Source organism: Ictidomys tridecemlineatus, chromosome 9 (genome assembly GCF_052094955.1).
Source record: "Ictidomys tridecemlineatus isolate mIctTri1 chromosome 9, mIctTri1.hap1, whole genome shotgun sequence".
NCBI lineage: Eukaryota > Metazoa > Chordata > Mammalia > Rodentia > Sciuridae > Ictidomys > Ictidomys tridecemlineatus.
The window spans coordinates 80,940,730-80,965,562 of NC_135485.1; the positions used below are offsets into that span (position 1 = coordinate 80,940,730).

Consider the following 24,833-nt stretch of genomic DNA (forward strand, 5'->3'; position numbering starts at 1 on the left):
TCAAAACTAGAATTATTTATTTGTAAATAAAGGACGTTGAAATTACCTCCAAAAAAAAAAAAAAAAAAGGTGACACAGCAAGATGTGAGGGGGGAGTCCCCAGGCGCCTAGGGCAGCAGGCACCGTGTTGCAGTGGGAGAGCCAGGGGGCAGGGAGATCTGTGGCAGGAAGGTCAGGTGGAGGCCCTCTTGAGACCTGACCAAATAGAGCGCTTCATTCCCTGTGCAGCCTTCACCTCTTCCCAGTCCAGCCTGATGTCGGGAACCTCCTCTTCTGGCTCAGGATCCTTTCTCAAGGCCCCCCGGGGGGAGGCGACCAGGATGGGCAGGGGGCCACATTCCTCCCGGAATTCCACCACATGGAGACCCTTCTTGTCGGCCAGCTGTTGGTGGGTTTCCTGGGCAAGACCAAAGTGAGAACAGCAGTTAGGTCTCCGAGGGTCCCTGTGGCTATAGGAGTGAGAGGCACCACCACAGGGTGGGGTGGGGGTGGGGGTGCAGTACCCACCAGAGAGCTTGGGGGAAAGAGCAGTGCCAGCTGATTCTGGGTGGTTAAACCACAGTGGCTGTCACAGGGGGATGCCTCAGCCCACCTTCCCACCCCAAACTGGGGTACGCCAGGCCTCGCCTTCCAAACTCCCTAAGCACGTGCCTGCTGGGCCAAGCACCAAGCCTGAACCTGGTGGAGCCCTGAGATCTAACAACCAAATCACAGGAGGTCCAGGGGGGAAAGGACATCAAGGACCCCACGGGTGCTCAACCCTGGAAACACCATGGGACAAAACATTTGACTTCTTCAACACAACAGCAGCAAGGGGGGAAGAGGGAGGGACAGACCAAGAGAGACTTAAAAGACACAGGAGAAACTTTAGAAGTGCTGACATCTTCTCAACTGGATTGAATCAAATCAACAAGATTGAATCAAACTGTGTAAAAAAAAAATGTTTTTAAATCGGACGAATGGATAGATTTGAATGAACAGATTCGATACTTGATAATACTGAGTCATGATATTTAGGAATGGTAAGGGTACCATGACATTTTTTTTTCCCCAGTGCTGGGGATCAAACCTGGGCCTTAAGTGTTCCTAGCAAGCGCTCTACCAGAGAAGTAAATGGATCCTTTACATCCTCTAAAGGATCAGAATCAGAAACCACTTCTCAGATTTCTGATTCTAATCCTTTAGAAATACACTGAAATATTTACGAATGAAATAAAATGGGACCTGAGATTTGGTTCAAAAAGACCCGGTGAGGTGATGTTGAGAAACAAGATTAGCTCTGGTTGGGCAGCAGAGCCCTGCGGTCACTGCAGCAGGTGGCCGTGGGAACCCCTAGGAGACCCTCAGCACCTTGGTCTGCAGCACAGCCAGACCTGCTCAAACCCCAGGGAAGGTTACCTGGCGGGAGAGCCCATGGAAGAGGCCCCGGGTGAGGTTGAGCATGTTGACGGACCCAGAGACCTTGGCATACATGTCCTTGATGCCAATGAGCCGGCAGATGGTAATGATGGCCCTGTGGCAGTGCAGGCCGTATCCTAGGAGACAGGAAATGGACTGAGCACCTGCCAGCATGCTGTCTTTCGTGTGGCTCTGGGTTTAGGGAATGACATTTTGGCTTCACCACCCCCAGCTGGTGTGACTTCTAGGACGACATTTATTCAATGGTATGCACAAAAATTAAACAGAACATCTACCTTAAACGTAGTGGGGGGGAAACCAGGATATTACTTACATTAAAACTTAAGTGCCTGAAAACTCTTGGCCCTCTGCCCAGGCCAGCTCCCGTGTCCATGCCTGTTTACCATCAAGGGAGACGCCTGTCCTCACCCTCCTAGACCACTCAGCTGCCCTGGCAGCGACACCACTTCCCTCTCCTGGGAACACCTTCTGGCCTAAGTGGCAGCGTCTCCTGAATTGGTGGCTCCTGGAGTGCTTTCTCACCTCCCTGATGGCCTTCAGTGCTGGGGTGGTCTCCTCCCTTCTAGCCACGTGCCCTGCTCTTGGCCACCGGCAATCCCTCCTCCAGAAGAGCTTCAAAAACACAAGCCAGGGCTGGGGCTCTAGAGCAGAGCGCTTGCCCGGCATGTGTGAGGCACTGGGTTTGATCCTCAGCAAATCAAGGCTCCGGGGCACAACCTCTCAATGGCCATTGCTCTCTGAATTAAACAAAGACATCTGCAGGATCTTCCCCCCACAATATCATTATCACTCACACACACACACACACACACACACACACACCGTGCCTGACCCCACTTACTGCACTGTCCTCACATGGCCTGTGCACGAGGGCACACTGCACCTGGGGCACGCACCAGCCTGGATCATTCTCCCAGTCCTGCCCCTCTGCTCCTCTTCCTTCAGGATCTCACTCACACTGCCCCTGCTCAGAGGCCACCTCTGGCCACCCTGATGAAGGTGGCCCTCCTCCTCTTCTTGAAAGCACTGAGGAAGGCACAAGGCAGTAGCTCAGTTGCTTAGGGCCTCACTAAGTTGCTGAGGCTGGCCTGGAACTTGCAATCCTCCTATCTCAGCCTTCTGAGTGTCACTGGGATTACAGGTGTGCACCACTGCGCCCAGCTCCTGACCTGAACTCCTGAGATTTAAAAAACTACAGTCAAATGAAACAGGTTCTTACTACAGAACTGCAAGCAAAATGCAAATCCAAATGTTTAAGAATTCTGCACAAAGAGTGCACTGGGTGTGACTGTCCCCATAACCAACACTGCCTGTGGCCTGTCCACAAGACAAGAAAGGCCATTTCTGCTCACCCAGTGCCTCAATGAATAGAGATCATAGAAGTTCAACAGTACTCAATGGTGAGGGGCTGGGGGAGCTCTGTGACAGCGAGTGCTTCACAGGTGTGGGGCTCTGGTTTAATCCCCAGCACCAAATAACAAGCCTAACACCACGACACTTGTAGAGGAACAGCACGTGACTGGCAGGAAGGAACACCGTCCAGCTGGGTGAAGGCTCCAGGAGGAACCATGTGCCCACTCATCCAACTGGACCACCACCACCTGCTCTGCAAGCCTCAGCCACTCCAGGAACAGGCCTGGGCCTGTGCAGACCGACCTTGGCTTCTTCCCCAGGAGCCTCACCTTCCTCAGCCTAATTCAGGATTTCCATCTGTCACTCTCAGGATGAGTTCAAGGAGAGGGAAACAACCCCAGGGGGGAGGGTGGGACTGTAGTGGTTTCTCTGCTTTACTTCAACAGAGAGTCAGAGCTTTCCAGTTACCTCTGGGCTGTTTCTTCATCTTGATGTGTGTCCTCTTATATCTCAACGAGATGTCATGGAATACTGTGGGGTAAAGCAGATACAGGAAGGTCAGGCATGTGGCTTTAATGTCTGCAAAAGCCACAGAGCACTGGGTGCTGCCCTAAGCAGCCAGCCCACAGGACACACAGACTCTGACCCCACTCATTCTCCTGCCACCCCCCCAGGCCAGGCTGTTTCCTCATTTTGCACATTTGTAAGAATGCAGTCAGAGCAACACAAAGACACCCACTGGGCAGAGACACACCACGACACAGTGGCATTCTGCAAATCTTACAAGGAAAGACCCACACTCACTTGTATGGTCTTCATACCGCTCTATGTAATGCAAATAGTGGATGGCTTTGTTCTTTGCCTGAAGAAAAGAAGGAACAAATTCTCCTAAATCTCTCGCTGGGTTTCAAAACCATTTTATAAAGTATTTTATTATAAAAAATTCCACCTATGCACCTTAAAAGATAAGGACTTAGCCACAATATCATTATCACACATACACTGACGATTCCTTCGTGATAAGTGACTGTGTGCCTGCAGTGCCCCCATGTGAACACAGAGCTTTTCATCTTCTACTAAATGTTAACAAAGAAAAACATGCACGTACTTTCCTGAAAGCATCCACCCGCTCAGTGGCCTTCCCAATGGCAAAACCTTCAAAAGAAAAAGCAAAACTTATGAAAAGGAAAGCTACTCTGACCCAGCCTGTGCCTCTCCCCAGCTCCCAGTTTGGGCTCTATAGCATTTCACGCCCTTCTTTCAACTGCCCACAGAACACCTGCTCTGCACAACCAGCCATGAAGAAAGCCAGAGATGTGCTCATCTGTTCTGAGGCATTCTACAGACTTTACATTTAGATACATAACATGACCTTTTATAAATCTCTAATAAAATGAAATATACTCAATTTTTAAAATTAAGTATGCTCTATATTTATAAAAGGCAAATGTTTTGGGGCACTTGTGCAAAGAGATTAAAATGACCAGAAGGGATAGGGGAAAATACATTGTTATAGAGTAAAACTATGATTTCAGTAGAATTTCAATTTTAATTAACCAGAAAAATAAACCTAATAGTTTCCAATTTGTAAATGCTTTACCCTAAGAAATGAGGTTTATCACAAGTTGCAGTAATGCTTTCATTATTTGCTGCCACCATTTATTATTTAATTTGAAAAAAGTACTTTGTTTTAAAATTATACACAGGAAAATAAAATAGGCAAGACATCTGAGGCTTGGGATAAAAAGGGCTTGAATTCCAGTTCCTAGTTTAAACAGAACAAAGTAAACCATGGAAGTCCTAGAGGGAAATATGAGTGGACTTACTTATAATCTTCAAAAGGAGATTTTCTAAGCAAAACACAAACCAGAAGTGACCTAGGACTGATAAATTTGCTATGTTAAGGTTTAAAACTTCTGTGGATTTTAAAGCTTCGATGTGGAAAAAAATTCAAAACTACATCAAAATATGATAGACAAAAAAGGCTCATGTCCTTAACTTACAAGAAGCTAATCCCAATCAATAAAGACAAGAAAACCACCCAATTAAAAAAATAGGCAAAGCACCTGAACTCACAGATATCCAAAGGGAAAGCGCAACAGCCAATGAACACGCAAAATGGTGTCGGCACTCTGCAAACTTAGAAAGTACAGGTGTAAACTAGGAGAGATGTTTCAGGGATCATACTGACAATCAGTAAAGTCTGATACTACTCAGGGCAAGGATGGGTGGTACAGAGGGACATAAACTGATGCAACCTTTGAGGAGGAGATCTGGCAATACTTGACATTTACACCCAGTGCGGCAGCAATTTCAAGACATTTCTCCTATTTCTATATTTCCAAAAGTTCAACAAACTCCATGTACAAAAAGTCAATGTTATTGTTGTTGTTTGTAATAAATGATACAAATTTGGAAACAATAGGGATTGGGTCAAAAATCATGTCTATGCACACACTGGAACACTACGAAACCAATACCAGAAATCTGCTTATGCTAACAGAAGACCTCTGAGGGCAAAACCAAGCAAGAAGAGCAAGGTGCAAATTCATGGCTATAATAAGATCTCTGCTAAGCTTTTTATAAAAAGGTAAAGGGAGGTAACATGGACACAAAATTTCAGAAAAGATATTTTTGAAAAGAGACAACAGTAACTGCTAACCATGGTCTCTTACAGCAATGCACTATCATGTCTTTTGCTTTTGCTTTGAAATTTTCAAAAGGAAGCAACTAACAGTTTTTCAGTTCTTTGTGAACACATTTCAAAAACAAGATGTTCAGTAGGGAAACTTTAAAAGTCTAAAGAAGAAAATTTAAATGACTGACAAACCTGCTAACCCAAGTGAACACTTATCAGTCAGTGAATAGTCTTCTAGTTTTTTTTCTTGCATATAAATGACTTTAAAAAAAAATCATGATTACATGACAAATTTTTAACCAAAATTACTTATTGTGTAAGTAATTTTTCACAATTCTTTAATGGCTATAGAATATTACTTTGGAGGCCTGTGGTTGTGGCTCAGAGGGAGAGCACTTGCCTGGCATGCGTGAGGCACTGGGTTTGATCCTTAGCACCACATAAAAAATAAAGATCTTGTGTCCACCTATAACTAAAAATAAATATTAAAAAAAAGAATATTATATTGGACAGCTATCCTGTAACCAGGCCCGATTGAACTTGTTCTAATTTTTCACTATTATGCACAATACAATAGTGTCTTAAGCCCTTTAAAATACCCAGTCCTCAGATGTAGGCCTTAAGAGCTTTTCTTTCTTTCTCTGAGAAGCTTCGTGGTTTACCACCAGGTTTGTGAGCCCAGACCTCTAGACGGCTCTATTAGTAGAAAAAGTGAGACTGGCAGCAGGGCCCTGGCTTCCAGCCGGGCAGCCAGGTCTCTTTGTGTCCAGCGTCACCCCACTCACCTGCAGCTCCCTGCCCATTCCCCACAGCCACCAGGACACGGACTGATCTCTTCCTTCCCTCTTTGGCTGTCATATTGAAAACATTTCTGACCTAAAAGACAAAATGCTTCATCAATAGGACAGCTGAAGAAAACTCTGAGGTAGAGGACGAGGAACTGCTGGCTCAGCCACACAAGGCTTGGTGCAGGACCCAGCACCTCCTCCAGTCTGTAGGCACAAAAGCAAACTTCCCAAACAAACCCTCCCTCTGGAGCATTTCGGGAACACAATGGAAATAAGACTTTCTCTTCCTATTTCATTGGGTTATTAGGAGAGTTAACTAAGATAATCTTTAAAGGAATTTACAACTACACAACTCAATATACCCCATCTTAATAAATGTACACAGGAAAGAAAACACTATGGATTAAACTTTGAAATAGTTTAAGACTGATTATAAGACAAATTCCAGTATCAAAGGTACTAAAATATCTTAGAAATGATGAAATGCAACGTAAGGAAAAAACTTCGCAGGACTGGATTGCTATGTTAAGGATCAGGCTTAAACAAGAATACAGAATTTGGAAACACCTATTTATTATAAACTTCAGGAAAATCTCCCATTTTTTCAGCCTATTTTAAAGGCCAGGAATTATGAAACTATTAATAGTTAAACTGCTTAAATGACAGTTGTCCCCTTTCCTTCCTAGGAAGAAGTTTAAGGAAAAGGGAGGCTGAGGCCACACTTTTGAATGATCTTATAGGAAACAACCTACATATGAAAGACTCTTTCAGTGGGATTAACTTTCAAAAGCTATGAACTGGGGTGTGTGTAGGGGCACACGCCTGTAATTCATGTGACTCAGGAGACTGAAGCAGGAAGAAGGCAAAGTCAAGGCCAGCCTGGGCAACTTAGCGAGACCCTTCTCAAAATAAAAAGTAAAAAGGGCTGGGGATGTGGTTTGGTGGCAGAGTGCTTGCTTAGCAATGCACAAAGCCCTGGGTTCAATCTTTAGAATTGGGGTGGGGGGAATAACACACAATGGGATACCAACATAAAATACTTGTAAACATATTTTAAAAATTCCATAATATAACTGATATTGAAGAAATAATATACATATTCAGAGAGGCTTTGTCACAAATTTGATATATAAATTATTCCACAATTTGGGGAGGTACTGGGAATTGAACTCAGGGCACTTGACCACTGAGCCACATCCCCATCCCTGTTTTGTATTTTATTTAGAGACAGGGTCTCACTGAGTTGCTTAGGGCCTTGCTTTTGCTGAGGCTGTGGAACTCACAATCCTCCCTCCTTAGCCTCCCAAACTACTGGGATTTCAGCTGTGCACCACTGCGCCCGGCTCTGTTCCACATTATTAAACACTGATTAAATGCACAGTGCCAGCTGAAAGGAACACTGGCCATTAGAGAACCACCCTGGAAGGGTGGTTCAAGTACACCTGATACAGGATCTATGAGCAGCCCAGAGACCATTGCCCTAGTCAAATTGGACAGTGGCCATAACCTGAGGCTTTCTGCCCCTGCCCCTGCTCCTCCCAACCTGTTCTCTGATTGTGTCCTAGATACAACTGGTGTAAAGCTCCACAAGAGGCCACCAGATAGCAGACTCTAGCTCCAGGAAGAAGGAACTTAACATAATCTCCAAATTCTGCTCCTGAATTTGCCCCTCACAAACCTCAATTTCATAGTCCCCACAAACCAAGGCAGCAGTGGGGACCACCAACATGAAGGAACTGAACTTCAAATTGTGTTAATTCCTCCCTGAACTTGAGTCTGTGTCCAAGAGATCACTGTGACCACAGCTCTGCTCAGCTCCTCCTGCCCACCCGACCCCGGCAACCTCTCCAGAGGACCCTGGGAGTTGAGCTCGGCAGGCCTACCTCGAGTATCCTGGTATCAAAGTCCTCATAGGTCTCTACAAGGAGAGAAGAAAAAGCACACAGATAAGAGCATCCAAGCTGCTCAAGTGTGACAGCCTTTCCCAAGTGCCCTCAGACTTCTAATGGGAAGAACCTGAGCTCTCTGGTGCCGCACTCCAGGCTGCGCCCCAGTTCCCATCATCCACGGGGACTGCCTGGCCTGGCCTGACTTCACGAGCTCAGCCACGGCTCTCTGACCGCAGCCTCCCCCTCTCCAGCTCCCTGCTGCCGGCTCCCGAGGCACAGGTTCCTGGAGCGCCGACACCTCTAGAGCCTTCATCGCTGCTTTCCCATCTGGTCTCCTGGGGTCTTCATAGCCTCTCTCACCAAAGTCGCTCAAAGACACCAAAGTCCCTCCTCCTCATAGATCTCGCCAACGTCCGCAATCCCTACACTTTTGTCTCTACCGCCCTCTCCAGGCCAGAACCCAGGCAGCTGTCTGGTCACAAGTGGCCTGCTGCTGCTGCCGGGAGAGATCAGAGCCTGGCCTACGCTCACCACTCTCAACTGCGGGTCTGACCCGCTCGCGAACTCCCGGCTCCTCAGCTTTCAGTTCTCTTAATTCAGCCTCTGCTCACCACCACAGCTGTTTCCAACACTCCCCAATTCTCTTGCTTTTACTTATTACAGAAAATCTCAATTACGTAATAAAATAGGAGAGCAGAATAAAAGCTTCTGTACCCAGCAGTCGGCTTTGTAATCGGTCAGCTCAAGAGTCAATCTTCTTTCCTGGACACTGCCAGGGTCCCACCCACTGGGTGATAGTGAAGCCAGTGCCAAGTGCCACCTTCTCATCAAGAAATATTCTGGTGGCCATGTTCACCAATGCCACTATCTGGCTTGATGACTCCTGACCAAAGCTACCAGATACCAGGTGACCTCCCCACCTTTCCACCCCCATTGCACAGGCTCACCCAAACCTGCACCCTGCCCCTGCTGGCTAACAGCAGCCTGTCTGTCTAAACTCTGGATCTGGTTACTGGGGACTTGGCTCGTGGGCAGGTCCTCTCCCTCCCAGACCTCCACCCTCCTGCACTCTCGCCCCATCCTCTCCAGCCCAACCGTTCCTCTACTTTGAGCCAAACTCCTGTTTGCTTCCTCCTCTCCCACTCACTGGCAAGAGCAAGATTTTCAGGTGAATCTGCCTTTGTGGGGAGGGGGAGGCTTTGTTTTCTAATTCAGCCTAAGTGTCGTCAGTTTTTGTTTCATGTTTGCTTTTACGAAGGCTTAGTGACAGCTCTCTGGGGTCTCTCAACTCTGCTGTTAAACAGCACTCCAAGCCTGAGGCCACGTGTTTGGGAAACGCTGTGCCCTACAGATCTATAATGCACACCACCATGTCTAAGGCACCTGCTAAGGCACTGGGACCCAGGCCTTTCCATCCTGTTGGAGGAACATTTCCTGGTTACAGGCCTCTAGTGTCCCACAAATGCAACTGAGATAACAATGTGGAAAGTTAGTCAAAGAGGTCAAATTCTTTTTTCAAAAAGGGTAATCTAAACAGACAAGTAAACAATAAAATTATTTTCAGAAACACTGTAGGACGATACGTCCTCTACCAAAGGCAAGCAAACCAGGCCTCCATTACCTCCATTGGGTCCAGGGTCCGGGGGACCAAGACTGAGGCCACCCCATGTGTTCCCGCTCCAGCCTCGCTCCCGCTTCACTTTCATCCTCCGCTTCCGGTCCCACTCTTCCCTCTGCTGGAGCATGTCAGCCGCCACCTGCTCCTGCTCCTCCTTGCTCCTCTGGGCAATGGTCTGCACGGCTCCATTTCTCATGAGAGGGGCATTCAGACCCGGCCACAAGAAGCCGTAGCGCCCTGAAGGGTTAAGATTATAGGTAAGTGACAACTTCTAAAAGGTGCTCACTCTTCATGTTGCTAAGATGCCAGGGAACGCGTGTACAGACACCAGCACAGTATTGTGGAGTTGGAGCTGATGGGATCACTTGGCAGGTGACCTTGCACTGTCACAGTTTTATGCACATCTACCCTACAGGCATGTGACCGCATTTTCACTTTTACCAAGAGAAACACTCGTGAGGCCTGTGAGCGCTAAGATGTCTGCTGAAACACGACCTGTAACGCACATAAGCCGAGTCGGCAACAGAGGAACGGCTGAATGCACAGCCAGCAGGTGCCATATCCTGCACAAAATCAAAAGCCGTTGCTCTGGGGCTGGGGATGTGGCTCTCAAGCAGTAGTGCGCTCGCCTGGCATGCGCGCGGAGCGGGGTTTAATCCTTAGCACCACATACAAATAAAGATGTTGTGTCCACCAAAAACTAAAAAATTAAATATTAAATTCTCTCTCTCTCTCTTAAAAAATAAAAAACAAAAAAATGTTGCTCTCTAGGTTCTGATGTGGAATGATTTCTAAGACATGTTATTATTATTACTTTTGGTTCTGGAAATTGAACCCAGTGGTGTTCTACCACTGAGCCACATCCCCAACCCTTTTTATTTATTTTGAGACAGGGTCTCACTAAATTCTTCAGGTGGGCCTTGAAACTTGTCATCCTCCTGCCTCAGCTTCCCCAGTCGCTAGGGTTAAGGGGTTTGCCACCATGTTCAGCCCTGAGACCTCTTATTGGGTTAAAAAAAAAAAAAAAAAAGCAGATTATACAATTGCATGTACCATATAGTATAATTATCTTTTTCTTTTCTTTTCTTTTTAAAGACGATATCTATTTCTTTTAGGGAATTTATACAAAAGCGCGCACCAGCACACACAAAAACAACTGAAGGAAATACCAATATGAGACCAGTGGCCCCTCAGGGGAGACAATGGGAATGTGGACGGCAGGAAGGACATCAGGGGCTTTTAGTTTTCTCTACAATCTGCGTTTTTACTGAGAAGGTATGCATACGATTTTTATAATTTGAAAAAATAAATTATAGCCAGACACAGTGGTGCGTGTGAGCAGTCCCAGCTAGGTGGGAGGCTGAGACAGGAGGGAGGTTTTAACCTGCAAGTTCAAGACCAGCCTGGCAAGACCAGAAGGCAAGACCTGTCTCAAAAATAATAATAATAATAATTATTAACATTATTAAAAATAAATAACAAATGCTTAAAAACTAAAACAAGATACAAGTAGTAAAAGCACCCAAGCAGATGTGCAATCTTAGAAGTGCAGCACAAGGTGCTTCCTTTATTTCTGAAAGGTTGTTAGTATCAAAAGCGATGAGTCTGCACAACAGTAAAAATAAGCCAATTCAAGTTCACCCATCCTATTTTTGCTTTCAAAAGCACAAGTATAAACAATCACATCAGCACGTGAAGGACCAAGGCCAAGTGCGGCCCACCAGCTGATTTGTAAATAAAGTTTTACTGGAACACAGCTGGGCCTGTCCAACCATGCGCTGTCCAGGGCAGTTTCTGTGTGACAGCAGCCCAGTTGAGTAGCGGCAACAGGCCCTGTGACTACAGATCTGCTCTTGGTCACTGTCTTCTCTGGGCAGGGGAATCCTGCCAGCTCTCTGCGAGCTCCACCTGCCTGCACTGGGCTGTGTGTAGCACAGGACCTATCACAGCTGTGCCCCATGGAGTACGTGACACTCTGGGGCACCTGGTGAGCCCCCTGGTTGGACTCTAAACCATGGATTCTTATGCACTTAATGAGAATGTTTCCAGTTTGCCAAATATCCATAAAATCTGGGGAAAACACTTTAAAAGCACATAGACTCTTTTTAGAACAAAGTTTGCCGTTGGGCCCTCCCAGGCCTCCCTCAGACCCAGCTTGCTTCCTATTTCTCCCCTTCCCAAGATCATCAGTTTCCCACCCCAAGTTCAGGACCAAATCTGAAAACTGTCAAAACAACCAAACACGTTTACCTTCACCAATGACCTGACCCCTGTTCAGATCCTTCCTTCTCTTTTTTTTGCTTCTTTTGCCTCTTCCTTTTCTTGCCCCAGCACCAGTCTCTGCTAAAGCACCTTTCCAGAGCTCATCTGCTGTCACTGTAAGGAAACGGGGTTTTTAAAAACTCTGTAGTTGTAAAGTAAACATCTACACTCTCCTAAGAATAAGAAAGGCCAGAAAGCCCAGCTTCATCCATGTCACTGAGGGAATGAAAATAAAATAAAATCATACAGTGAACATAAAACATGATTACATTTGGAAAACAAAAGAGGAGACAATTCCACTTTTTTTCCACAAAAGATGGCTAACATTAAATCCCAGTAAGTCCCTGACCAGTAAGTAGACTTGCTTCCCTGATGTCTGCCAATCACAACTCAGGTCTCAGTAGTGACGTCTCTTGAACTTCTCCAAATGATATTTCCTAGCAAAGGCCCAGCTAAAAACAGTAAGGGCCTTCTTGGTGTGACTCTAAATCAGCAGGGTATCTGGGGCACAATTCAATACTTTTAGGCCTTGGGTGCCCCAAATGAGGGGCTCAGATAAACTAGCGCTCTCCAAATACAGCTGTAGCACATGAGATAATTCTAGTTGCATTTTTAGTTGAATAATTACTAAAATGTTAATTCGTTTATGACAAAAGGAAAATTAAGATAGGAAAGCACCCCTACTTTCCTGTTGCAGGAGGTGGAAGTGTGTGCCAGTCTACCTACATTTAGTGAAGAAGCTGTAGGGTCTGTACTGCTGGCCTGACCGGCTGGTGGGAGGAGAGATACAGCACTGTGTCTGTAGCGCATGGCTCAAGCTGGTGAAGTGTCGGCTGTCTCTGGTTCCCTGCAGTGACAAAGGGCCTACAGAGAGATGAAACAAAACCAAGTTAGATGCTCCCTGGCTGTGGAGCTGCCAGCACCAAATAACTGTGACTTGATAAAAATAAGTCACTAAAAATTCTAATCTTTTAAGAATCATATTTTGAGGACAATTGTTATTTAAAAAATAAAACCAAACTTTTAGGAATGAAAGCCACCTAAATGCCCATCCTAGAGAGGTCATGGTTCATTTCCACAGTGGATATCCCAGTCTCAAGAAAGCTCTGTACAGCCAGGGTTTCTGCCCTGCATTATCCAGCCCAAGCTCCTGGGCTGCTCTGGGCAAATGGCGCCCTCTGCTGTATGCAGCTGGGCAGTGGACAAATGAGGAAAGACCTTCAAGTGAAACTGTTCAGAAGAACAAGACTCAATGTGTAGAGGGTACCCTGCCCTTTATGTTCAAAACACAGGGAAGCAGGGAAGGCATGCTGTAGACAACTCCAGAAGATCACGCAAGAAACTGAGGAGCGGCTGCCTCTGTGGAAGAAAACAGGGGCATTTAAGGCTGGATGTGAAAGACCCGCATTTTTGTATTTTGAGGGATTTTTTTTTTTTTTTTGACCACATGCATCTATTACTTGAGAAAAGGTTTTAAAACAGCCATGTCTGAGAGGAAGCCATCTGACCAGTCCCAGGGATGGCGGTTTCACGTGAGGAAGAAGGCAGAGGTGACAGGAACAGGTGGTGATGAAGGAGTGGGACAGTGCTGGCAAGATCAGTGCATGCACAGATTCTTGAGCTCTGTGCTTCACTAGAGAAGTGACAGGATTAAAACAGCCCTGGAGGGACAGTGGCCTTTAGGGTATTGGCTTGATAAACACAAAACAAAAACCTGACAACAGCTGTTTTCAAGTCTGAGTGAAGCCATGCAGAGGACAGTAACTGCAGATTCATCAGCAGCATCAACCATGACTCACAGGACCAGAGAAAGAAAGCGGGTAAGGACAGGGAGAGTGACATCTAAGGGTGGTAGGAAGCCATCGAAATAGTTCCACTGAATACAGAGACCCAAACACAAAGGGATAATCTTTGATTACTGGACAGCACTTAATACGACCATTTTGTTTCAAATGTAGGCCTATGAGATAGATTTGCCAATGCCACAAGGTACTGGATGACTGGATGAGATTTCAACACTAATTTCGATTCCAGATGATTTGCTCACCTGTGGGGAGGGAGATCGCACCAAGCACACAGATGTCCTCTAGACCTGTAGCCCACTTGATGAACTACCAAATAAAATGTAGCCAGAAAACATTGGGTCTTCATTTTTTTTTTAAGTTGTTGATGGATCTTATTTATTTATATGTGGTGCTGAGGATCAAACCTAGTGCCTCACATGCTAGGCAAGCACTCTACAACCCCAGCCCTGGGTCTTCATTCTTTAACAAACCAGAACTTTATCATTACAAATCTCATTCTGCTATACACAGCCTTTCTTGTAAACACCTTCATCTTCAACACATATCTAATATTAAAACATTTCATCTTGCTCTGTTCAGCATTATAATCTTTAATGTAGTTCAAGAAGTGTAAAAATTATTAACAGATTTTTTTGGAAAGACTGAAATATCACTCATAGCTAATAATGTACCCAGCCTAAAAGAAACCAAATGTCAAAAATAAAAAAAAATCAACTTTAGAATTTAGAAATAGCCACTTGTTTTTTGTTTGTTTGTTTTAATGGGAGGCAGGGAAGAACTGGGAATTGAACCCAGGGCTTTGTATACATTAGAAATAGTCACTTTTTCTGGGTGCATGGCACATGGCTGTAATCCCAGTGACTCAGGAGACTGAGGCAAAGGATTGCAAGTTCGAAGCCAGCCTTAGCAACTTAGCAAGAACCTGTTTCAAAATAAAACATAGGTCTGGGGATATAGCTCAGTTGCTAGAGTGCTTGCCTTGCATGCACAAGGCCCTGGATTCAATCCCCAGCACCATCAAAACAAATAAACAAAGAAAAAATATATCAAAAGGGCTAGTTATGTGGCTTAGTGATAGGGTGCCCCTCAGTTCAATCCTCAGTACCACCAAAACAACAGTCAATTTTCATGCACACTTGTATAAATGGTTTTGCTTACATTGTGTTACGATTTTTTTTTAATATTTTATTTACATTTTAGTTTTCGGCAGACACAACATCTTTGTTTGTATGTGGTGCTGAGGATTGAACCCGGGCCGCACCCATGCCAGGGGAGTGCTACTGCTTGAGCCACATCCCCAGCCCCGTGTTATGATTTTTTAAAGAAGAAAGTTCAGTAGTTCAGGCTGAGTCACGTTCTGAAGCTCACTTACAGATCACAATCCACCTCACTTATCAACTCTGTTCTGATCCTTTGAGTTCTTATTAAGTTTAGGTCATGAGACCCCAGACTCAGGAAGCAACAACCCTGCAGCCTAAAGTGGGATAGGCCAGAGCCCCTCAGGTGGGGACGGAGAGGCCCCCAGGGTTCTACCTCAGCACACATCACGTCTACACCAAGAACTCCTTCCTTCTCACTTGGGTCTCTTCTAGGAAAACTGGTTGGTGAGAGATTTTAGAAAATTTATTACTAATTTCTGACTGATTTGTTGCAGCATTTAGAAAAATAGAGTGATAAGGAAAGCAATCAACTTCTTAAAAGTCAGGCAATTATGAATTTCAGGAAAAAATGTAACAGTAGAATACTACCTAGCTCAGCTCTGAATGTGCACAGAATTTAATAACAAAAACAATGCCCAGAGATTCAATCCAAACTGTGCTTCTACCTATACTGGAAGAAAGTAAGGGTAAGGATAGATTGTTACATCTCCAATTAGCATAACAATGTTGTTTAAAGAAGACTCAACATATTTAGAAATATAACCAGAGGAAGGTGAAAGAATTAGTGTCCCTAGATGATGGGAAGGAGCAGAAAGGACTAGGAATGAAAGCTCTGAGCCTTTTACGACCTTTTGGAAACTCAAATTTTTTTTTTTTTACTTCCGGTGTGGAGCTGGGGATTCAATTGCGGGCCTTGGGCACCCTAGGCAAGGCTCAACCTCTGAGCCGCACCCCCAGCCTGAAAGTTAATATTTTAAGGAACAGCACAGCAACCTGCAGTGAGGATAGCTATCCCTATCAGGCCCTATACCGGCTCAGGTCAGGGCAGTGCCTGGCACATGTTAAGGGGTAAATAAACTGTTTATAAATCAGTGAGTGAATCAACCAAGCAACAAATCAAACTGGTTGATTCACAGTGGGTGTGACAGGTCCTAGGAAATCTGCCATTAGGGAGAAACCCTGTCAGCTGGACTTCTCCCAGGATCTCCAAGGTATGTCACAGGTGGGATTCCAAGAGGAAAAGGCAGGAGACCCACAGGGAAGCCCAGCACTCAGGAGTCCCAGAAGCTCAAGGTGAAAGGGCCAGGTTTCCTTGCACAGCAAGGTTGGCCTGGACTTCCCAGAAGGCAGCTGAAGAGAGGCCCTGCACTATGTCAAGGAAGTCTGTGTCCACAGGAGGGGGCATCACAGCAGCCAGAAAGCTCTGGGACCAGCCCTGCTTCACTGGCTGTGTGATTTCTTTCATTCTTTTTTGAGGGAAGGTACTGGGCATTGAATTCAGGGGTATTTAACCACTGAGCCCCATCCCTAGTCCTTTTTATTTTTATTTTAAGACGGAGCTGGCCTTGAACTTGCAACCTCCTGCCTCAGCCTCCGAAGTCACTGGGATAACAGGTGTGCACTACTGTGCCTGGCCTGGCTGCATGATCTTGAACAAGTCACTTGGCTTCTCAGAGATTCACCTTATCATCTCTAAAATGCAAATAAGCTCATGAAAGCCAGTGTCAGGGCTGAACAAGGTGACATGTTTCAAGCCTAGTGCACAATACCTACTCAAAAATGGCAACCATTATTTTTCAAAGCCTTGAACTACAACAACTGCAGTCATAAAAAATTTGAAAAATACTCAAGACTGAACAATACCATCATCAAGGACATGCCTTGTCCATTCACATTTTCAAATCTACAGAAACTCTTATTAAATCTTATGAGAACAGATACTTCCCCAATGAATCTCACCATTGCTGAAAGTGGTCTTCAGCGCCAAAACAGAAGCTGTTGGAAAGGTGTTCAGGGAAAGCTGCCTGCACCAGAAATGACCTGTCAATTAAAAATAAGTAAATAAATACTTTTTTGGTTCCAGTGCTGGGGTTGAACCCAGGGCCCGGAGCCTGCAGGCACCTGCTTCACCACTGAGCCACATCCCCTCTTCGTTTTTTGAGACAGGGTCTCTCTAAGTTGCCCAGACTGGTTTCCAACTTGCAATTCTCCTGTCTCAGGCTCCCAAGTTGCTGGGATTACAGATGAAGGCCTCTGCACTCAGCAAAAAGTGGAGTTGTTTTGTGGTGTGGGCAATAGAACCCAGAGCATCACATATGCTGGGCAAGTGCTTTACCACTGAGCTATGTCCACAGGCCTCCAACAAGAATAAATAAATAAATAAATTTTAAAGATACATTCCTACATGAAGAGAGACATTTAAAATAATAAGGTGAGAATGATCAATGGGTTTTAGAAGACATCAAGGAGGAAATTAAAAAATTCTTAGAGTATAATGAAAACACAGACACAACATATCGGAATCTATGGGACACATTGAAAGCAGTTCTAAGAGGAAAATTCATTGCTTGGAGTTCATTCCTTAAAAAAAGAAAAAACCAACAAATAAATGATCTCATACTTCATCTCAAAATTCTAGAAAAAGAAGAGCAAAACAACAGCAAAAGAAGTAGAAGGCAAGAAATAATTAAAATCAGAGCTGAAATTAATGAAATCGAAACAAAAGAAACAATTGAAAAAATTGACAAAACGAAAAGTTGGTTCTTCGAAAAGATAAATAAAATTGACAGACCCTTAGCCATGCTAGTGAAGAGAAGAAGAGAGAGAACTCAAATTACTAGCATAAGGAATGAAAAAGGCAAGATCACGACAGACACTTCAGAAATACAGAAGATAATCAGAAATTATTTTGAATCCTTATACTCCAATAAAATAGAAGATAGTGAAGGCATCGATAAATTTCTTAAGTCATATAATCTGCCCAGATTGAGTCAGGAGGATATAGACAACCTAAACAGACCAATATCAATTGAGGAAATAGAAGAAACCATCAAAAGATTACCATCTAAGAAAAGCCCAGGACCTGATGGGTTTACAGCAGAGTTTTACGAAACCTTTAAAGAGGAACTAATACCAATACTTTTCAAGCTATTCCAGGAAATAGAAAAAGAGGGAGAACTTCCAAATTCATTCTACGAGGCCAACATCACCCTGATTCCAAAACCAGACAAAGACACTTCAAAGAAAGAAAACTACAGACCAATATCTCTAATGAACCTAGATGCAAAAATCCTCAATAAAATTCTGGCAAATCGGATACAAAAACATATCAAAAAAATTGTGCACCATGATCAAGTAGGATTCATCCCTGGTATGCAAGGGTGGTTCAATATACGGAAATCAATAAATGTTATTCACCACATCAATAGACTTAAAAATAAGAACCATATGATCATCTCGATAGATGCAGAAAAAGCATTCGACAAAGTACAGCATCCGTTTATGTTCAAAACTCTCGAAAAACTAGGGATAACAGGAACATACCTCAACATTGTAAAAGCAATTTATGCTAAGCCTCAGGCTAGCATCATTCTGAATGGAGAAAAATTGAAGGCATTCCCTCTAAAATCTGGAACAAGACAGGGATGCCCTCTCTCACCACTCCTGTTCAACATAGTTCTCGAAACACTGGCCAGAGCAATTAGACAGACGAAAGAAATTAAAGGCATAAAAATAGGAAAAGAAGAACTTAAGTTATCACTATTTGCAGATGACATGATTCTATACCTAGCAGACCCAATATGGTCTACAAAGAAACTGTTAGAGCTAATAAATGAATTCAGCAAAGTGGCAGGTTATAAAATCAACACGCATAAATCAAAGGCATTCCTGTATATCAGCGACAAATCCTCTGAAATGGACACGAGGACAACCACCCCGTTCACAATATCCTCAAAAAGAATAAAATACTTGGGAATCAACCTAACAAAAGAGGTGAAAGACTTATACAATGAAAACTACAGAACCCTAAAGAGAGAAATTGAAGAAGACCTTAGAAGATGGAAAAATATACCCTGTTCATGGATAGGCAGAACTAACATCATCAAAATGGCGATATTACCAAAAGTTCTCTATAGGTTTAATGCAATGCCAATCAAAATCCCAACGGCATTTCTTATAGAAATGGAGAAAGCAATCATGAAATTCATATGGAAGAATAAAAGACCCAGAATTGCAAAAACAATACTAAGCAGGAAAGGTGAATCAGGTGGTATAACGATTCCAGATTTCAAACTATACTACAGAGCAATAGTAACAAAAACAGCATGGTACTGGTACCAAAACAGGCGGGTGGACCAATGGTACAGAATAGAGGACACAGAAACCAACCCACAAAACTACAACTTTCTTATATTTGATAAAGGGGCTAAAAGCATGCAATGGAGGAAGGATAGCATCTTCAACAAATGGTGCTGGGAAAATTGGAAATCCATATGCAACAAAATGAAATTGAATCCCTTTCTCTCGCCATGCACAAAAGTTAACTCAAAATGGATCAAGGAGCTTGATATCAAATCAGAGACACGGCATCTGATAGAAGAGAAAGTTGGCTACGACCTACATGCTGTGGGGTCGGGCTCCAAATTCCTCAATAGGACACCCATAGCACAAGAGTTAACATCTAGAATCAACAAATGGGACTTACTCAAACTAAAAAGTTTTTTCTCAGCAAAAGAAACAATAAGAGAGGTAAATAGGGAGCCTACATCATGGGAACAAATCTTTACTCCTCACACTTCAGATAGAGCCCTAATATCCAGAGTATATAAAGAACTCAGAAAATTAGACAATAAGATAACAAATAATCCCATCAACAAATGGGCCAAGGACTTGAACAGACACTTCTCAGAGGAGGACATACAATCAATCAACAAGTACATGAAAAAATGCTCACCATCTCTAGCAGTCAGAGAAATGCAAATCAAAACCACCCTAAGATACCATCTCACTCCAGTAAGATTGGCAGCCATCACGAAGTCAAACAACAATAAGTGCTGGCGAGGATGTGGGGAAAAGGGTACACTTGTACATTGTTGGTGGGACTGCAAATTGGTGCAGCCAATTTGGAAAGCAGTATGGAGATTTCTTGGAAAGCTGGGAATGGAACCACCATTTGACCCAGCTATCCCCCTTCTGGGTCTATTCCCTAAAGACCTAAAAAGAGCATGCTACAGGGACACTGCTACATCGATGTTCATAGCAACACAATTCACAATAGGAAGACTGTGGAACCAACCTAGATGCCCTTCAATAGACGAATGGATAAAAAAAATGTGGCATTTATACACAATGGAGTATTACTCTGCATTAAGAAATGACAAAATCATAGAATTTGGAGGGAAATGGATGGCATTAGAGCAGATTATGCTCAGTGAAGCTAGCCAAGCCCTAAAAAACAAATGCCAAATGTCTTCTTTGATATAAGGAGAGTAATTAAGAACAGACTAGGGAAGAAGAGCACAAGAAGAAGACCATCATTAAACAGGGTTGAGAGGTGGGAGGGAAAGGGAGAGAGAAGGGAAATAGCATGGAAATGGAACGAGACCCTCAGGTTTATACAAAATTACATACAAGAGGAAGTGAGGGGAAAGGGAAAAATAATACAAGGGGGAGGAATGAATTGCAGTAGTGGGGGTAGAGAGAGAAGAGGGGAGGGGAGGGGAGGGGAGGGGGGATAGTAGAGGATAGGAAAGGCAGCAGAATACAACAGACACTAGGATGGCAATATGTAAAGCAATGGAAGTGAAACTGATGTGAATCTGCAATCTGTATAAGGGGCAATATGGGAGTGCATAACCCACTTGAATCAAAATGTGAAATATGATATATCAAGAAATATGTAATGGAGGGGTAAGACAAGATAATACAAATGGAAGAAATGATTTACAGTAGAAGGGGTAGAGAGAGAAAAGGGGAGGGGAGGGGAGGGGAGGGGGGATAGTAGAAAATAGGACTAACAGCAGAATACATCAGACACTAGAAAGGCAATATGTGAATCAATGGAAGGGTAACTGATGTGATACAGCAATCTGTATACGGGGTAAAGTTGGGAGTTCATAACCCGCTTGAATCAAACTGTGAAATATGATGTATTAAGAACTGTGTAAGGTTTTGAACGACCAACAATAAAAAAAAAAAAAAAAAAAAAAAGAAAAAAAAAAAAATAAATAAAATAATAAGGTGAGCCACCTACTGTGGCACAAACCCGCAACCCCAGATACCAAGGAGGCTAAGGCAGGGGAAGTGCAAATTCAGGCTAAGGCAGGGGAAGTGCAAATTCAGGCTAAGGCAGGGGAAGTGCAAACTCAGGTCTCGAGATATAAAGGGCTGAGGATGTGGCTCTGTAAAGCAAAATAGGGTGCAATGCCCAGTATCCCAAAAATAAATAAAACAGTAACATTCACAAAATAATACCATCTACAGAATTAAAGAACTAAGAGAAGTGGATGAGTGATTTCCAGGCTTAGTGACCACTGGCCAAGTAGCTGCCATCATGCTGCACCTTCTCTTCACCCTCCCATCAACCAGGCTTCATGCTTGGCAGTCACCTTAAAAATCCCTCTGCCGTGGGCCACACCTCTGCTGTGGTCCTGCTGCCACTTCTTTGTTCAGGCCTTAGCATCACTCAGACACAGGTTCAAGGTTTTTTAATGGGTCTCCCACCTCTCCCCTTGTATTTACCACCTTTCTACAGTAAGAGGCTTCATCAATTAACAGCCCTGACATGTCCTTCCCTGGCTTCCTGCTGCCAAGTTACAAATTCTGGGCACAGCCTGCAGGACTGCCACATGGCCCCAGACTTCCACACCAGCCTCCTGCTGCCCCTGCCCCACCCTCCCCATAGCCATCCAAACACACAGTTAGTCTTGAATTCGCTCTCATACACTTTTGTATATGAGATCCTGGATCCACCAGATCCTGGAGGCTCAGCAGCTCTTGTGAAACCTCCACCCTCTGGAGCCCCCACAGCACCAGGCTGACTGTACCTCCCTGTGCAACCCTTCATACAGTGTGGTTCTCCAGAACACACTTAGACAGCATTTGTGGGCAACTGGTTTTTGGCAGAGGGACCATGACCATTCAATAGGGGAAAAGGAATGTGTTCAATAAATGGTGTTGGAATAACAGGGTGTCAACCTATAGAAGAATGAAGTTGGAGCCCTACCTCACACCTTATGTACAACTTAATTCAAAATGGACTAAAGACCTGAAGGTAAGAGCTAAAACTATAAAACTCCTAGAAGAAAAACAGAGGTAAATTATCATGACCTCGGGTCTAGCAATGTTTCTTAAACATAACTCCAAAAGTACAAGTGATAAAAAGAAAAAAAAGAAAAAACCCATAAACCAGACTTCACCAAAATTTAAAACTTGTGTTTCGGGGATGGGGATAAAGCTCAGCTCAGCGGTAGAAGAACCAGCATGCCTGGGTTCAGTCTCTAGCACTACAAAAACAAATAAACAAAAACCTTGTATGCCTCAAAAAAACACTATCAAGCCAGGCTTGGTGGTACATGCCTATATTCCCAGCAGCTCTAGGGGCTGAGGCAGGAGGATTGTTGAGTTCAAAGCCAGCCTTAGCAAAGCCCTAAGCAACTCAGTGACACCCTGTCTCTACAAATATATATATAAACAAGGGTTGGAAATGTGTCTCAGTGATTAGGCACCCCTGGGATCAATCCTCAGTACAAAAAAAAAAAAAAAAAAAAACAAACAAACAAAAAAAAAACACCCACAAACTATTAAGAGAGCCAAAACACTTGAACAGACATTTCTCAAAAAAACATGTAAAAATGGCTAATAAGCACATGAAAATACATTCATTATCCATCAGGAAATTGCAAATCAAAATTTCAAATTAATACCATTTCATACTCACTAGGATGGCTATAATCAAAAGAACAGATAATAAGAAATGTTGCTAAAGAAAAATCAAAACCCTCACTGTACCCTCAGGTACTTCGAAAACATTCTGGCCATCCCTCAAGTGTGGAATTACCATTTTATCCAGCAACTCAATTCCCAGGCACATACTCAAGAGAAAAGTAAATAGACACACATGTAAAAACATGGCATGCTGATGTTTACAGCAACATTAGGCATAATAGCCAAAAGATGGAAAACAACTCAAGTGTCCCTCAACTGATGAGCAGATAAAGTGTGGTGATGGACACATTACAATTCATCCCCAAGAAATTCAGGATGACACATGTTACAATAAGGATGAATCTTGATGACCTTGCACTAAATAAGCCAGCCATGTATGCGGTTCTACTTATATGAAATGTCTAGAACAGGAGAGCTAAGAAGAGTGGAAAATAGATCATTGGTGGCTACAGCTAAAAAGCTTCCTTCTTGGAGTGATAAAAATGTTCTAATTAGATTATAATGATAAATGCACAGGTTTGTGCAAATATTGTGCACTTCAAATAGATGAACTGTATGGTATGTGAATTATAGTTCAATAAAGCTGAAAAAAAAACAAAAAAAAATAGTTATACACAAGAAAACAAAAAAGGGGGGGCGGGGAAACATACTTTGGTGTCAGGAATTTTGGGTGCAAAAACCTATGTCCCTTGCTCAATCTGTGTGGCTCCCTCCACCACCTGTATAAAGAGTGTAATAACAGAATCTACTCCATAAAGGGACTGGGAAGGCAGTGAGGGAAAACGCATGAACAGAGGAAGACAGTGGCTGGCACACAGTTTAGACTCATGAAGGAAGACAGCCTTGAAATAGTAGGAGATGGGGGAAGAAAAATAAAAGGGAAGAGACAATCATAAAGACAAAAGAAAAGAATATTAAGGTCAGATTTTCTGCCAAGATTGCTGGTGAAATTTTTTGCTACAAAATGAGTTACCAAAAAAAAAAAAAAATTGAACCTTGAGGGTTTTAGGGGGCTTTGAGTTCCAGAATTAGAAATGCTGAACTGTGGACTTAACAACAAAATAGGGCAGAGAAGGCAGGCAGCGGCCACGCAGCGGCCCTGGAGCCAACCTTAGGCAACACAGCAGCAGGGCGCCTTCCTAGGGTGCACACAACCCACCAGGGCCCGGGCGGGGGGGACAGGAAAGGCGACACTGCGGGCTGACGTCCGAGTCATCCGTCTCTGCACGGAGGCCACCGGCCAGCTGGAATTAAGCTGACGGAGGCCAGTGCTCTCCGACTCCACCTGGACAACCACCATCACCTTCAGAGCCCCGCGGGCGCCTCTCAGCCCCGAACCCGGTGGGCATCACCATGTGACCCAGGGGGTCGCGCCTGCCCGCCGGGAAAGCAAGGCTCGCCAGTTCCCTCCTATTCACCTAAACGAACCGCGAAGAACCCACTGCACTTCACGGTCACGTTACAGCGAAGCGCCCCGACGCCCAGAGAGGTAAGGAACGCGCGCAAGGTCACCCAGCGGTCCCGGGCTGGATGGGAGAGCCGTGGGACGCTGCTCACTTCCCTCCGCCCGGACTCCCGCAGGTCCTGGCGACCCCCGGCTCCCGCGCCTCCTTCCTGCGCTCACCGGTCCACACACCGCACAGCGCAGGCAGGCGGCCCGCAGCGCGCACCGCCGCCGCCATGCTGAAGCGCGAGCCCCGCCTCCTCCCTCCGGGGCAGCCGGTCCTTCGCCTGCCGAGAGGCTCCTCATCAAACCGCGGGCCCCAGCCCTCGGCTGGAGGTGCAGACCCAAGGACCACGCCATAGCCCATATCGGGTTGGAAGGATTATCCGGATGGGCCACAGGGTAGGTTGGGTCAGGCGTAGCCGCGGACAGCTCCGCGGGGTCCTCGCGCAAGGGCCCGGGGGCGGGGCTGGGGCGGGGCCAGCCCGGGGCGCGGGTCGGCCAGTTGGA

General features: G+C 44.6%; 1 protein-coding gene and 1 long non-coding RNA gene across 2 annotated transcripts in view; one reads left to right on the forward strand and one right to left on the reverse strand.

The window, feature by feature from the left end:
- Nucleotides 1–24,705, reverse strand: LOC144366836 (small ribosomal subunit protein uS5m-like). The gene is made up of 12 exons (XM_078021681.1): nt 24,504–24,705; nt 16,892–16,972; nt 12,694–12,831; nt 11,956–12,081; nt 9,709–9,942; nt 8,082–8,116; nt 6,196–6,286; nt 3,881–3,927; nt 3,577–3,634; nt 3,241–3,303; nt 1,399–1,535; nt 1–397 (listed from the first exon to the last, which is right to left on the reverse strand). Exons 1-12 carry the CDS (start codon nt 24,688–24,690, stop codon nt 173–175), a joined length of 1,422 nt encoding a protein of 473 aa, XP_077877807.1. The 5' UTR covers nt 24,691–24,705; the 3' UTR covers nt 1–172.
- LOC144366839 (uncharacterized) overlaps nt 23,595–24,833 on the forward strand; it is a 12,936-nt gene continuing 11,697 nt past the window's right edge. Inside the window, exons 1-2 of the long non-coding RNA XR_013425982.1 lie at nt 23,595–24,368; nt 24,461–24,725. This is a non-coding gene — a long non-coding RNA (uncharacterized LOC144366839). The remainder of the gene's footprint in view (nt 24,369–24,460; nt 24,726–24,833) is intronic.

Coding starts and splice junctions, on each gene's coding strand:
- LOC144366836 (XM_078021681.1), bottom strand. CDS start 24,690: ATGGGCTATGGCGTGGTCCTTGGGTCTGCACCTCCAGCCGAGGGCTGG. Junction 16,973..24,503: donor GCTGTGCGGTGTGTGGACCG/GTGAGCGCAGGA, acceptor TTTAATTGACAG/GTCATTTCTGGTGCAGGCAG. Junction 6,287..8,081: donor TTGATACCAGGATACTCGAG/GTAGGCCTGCCG, acceptor TTTGTCTTTTAG/GTCAGAAATGTTTTCAATAT.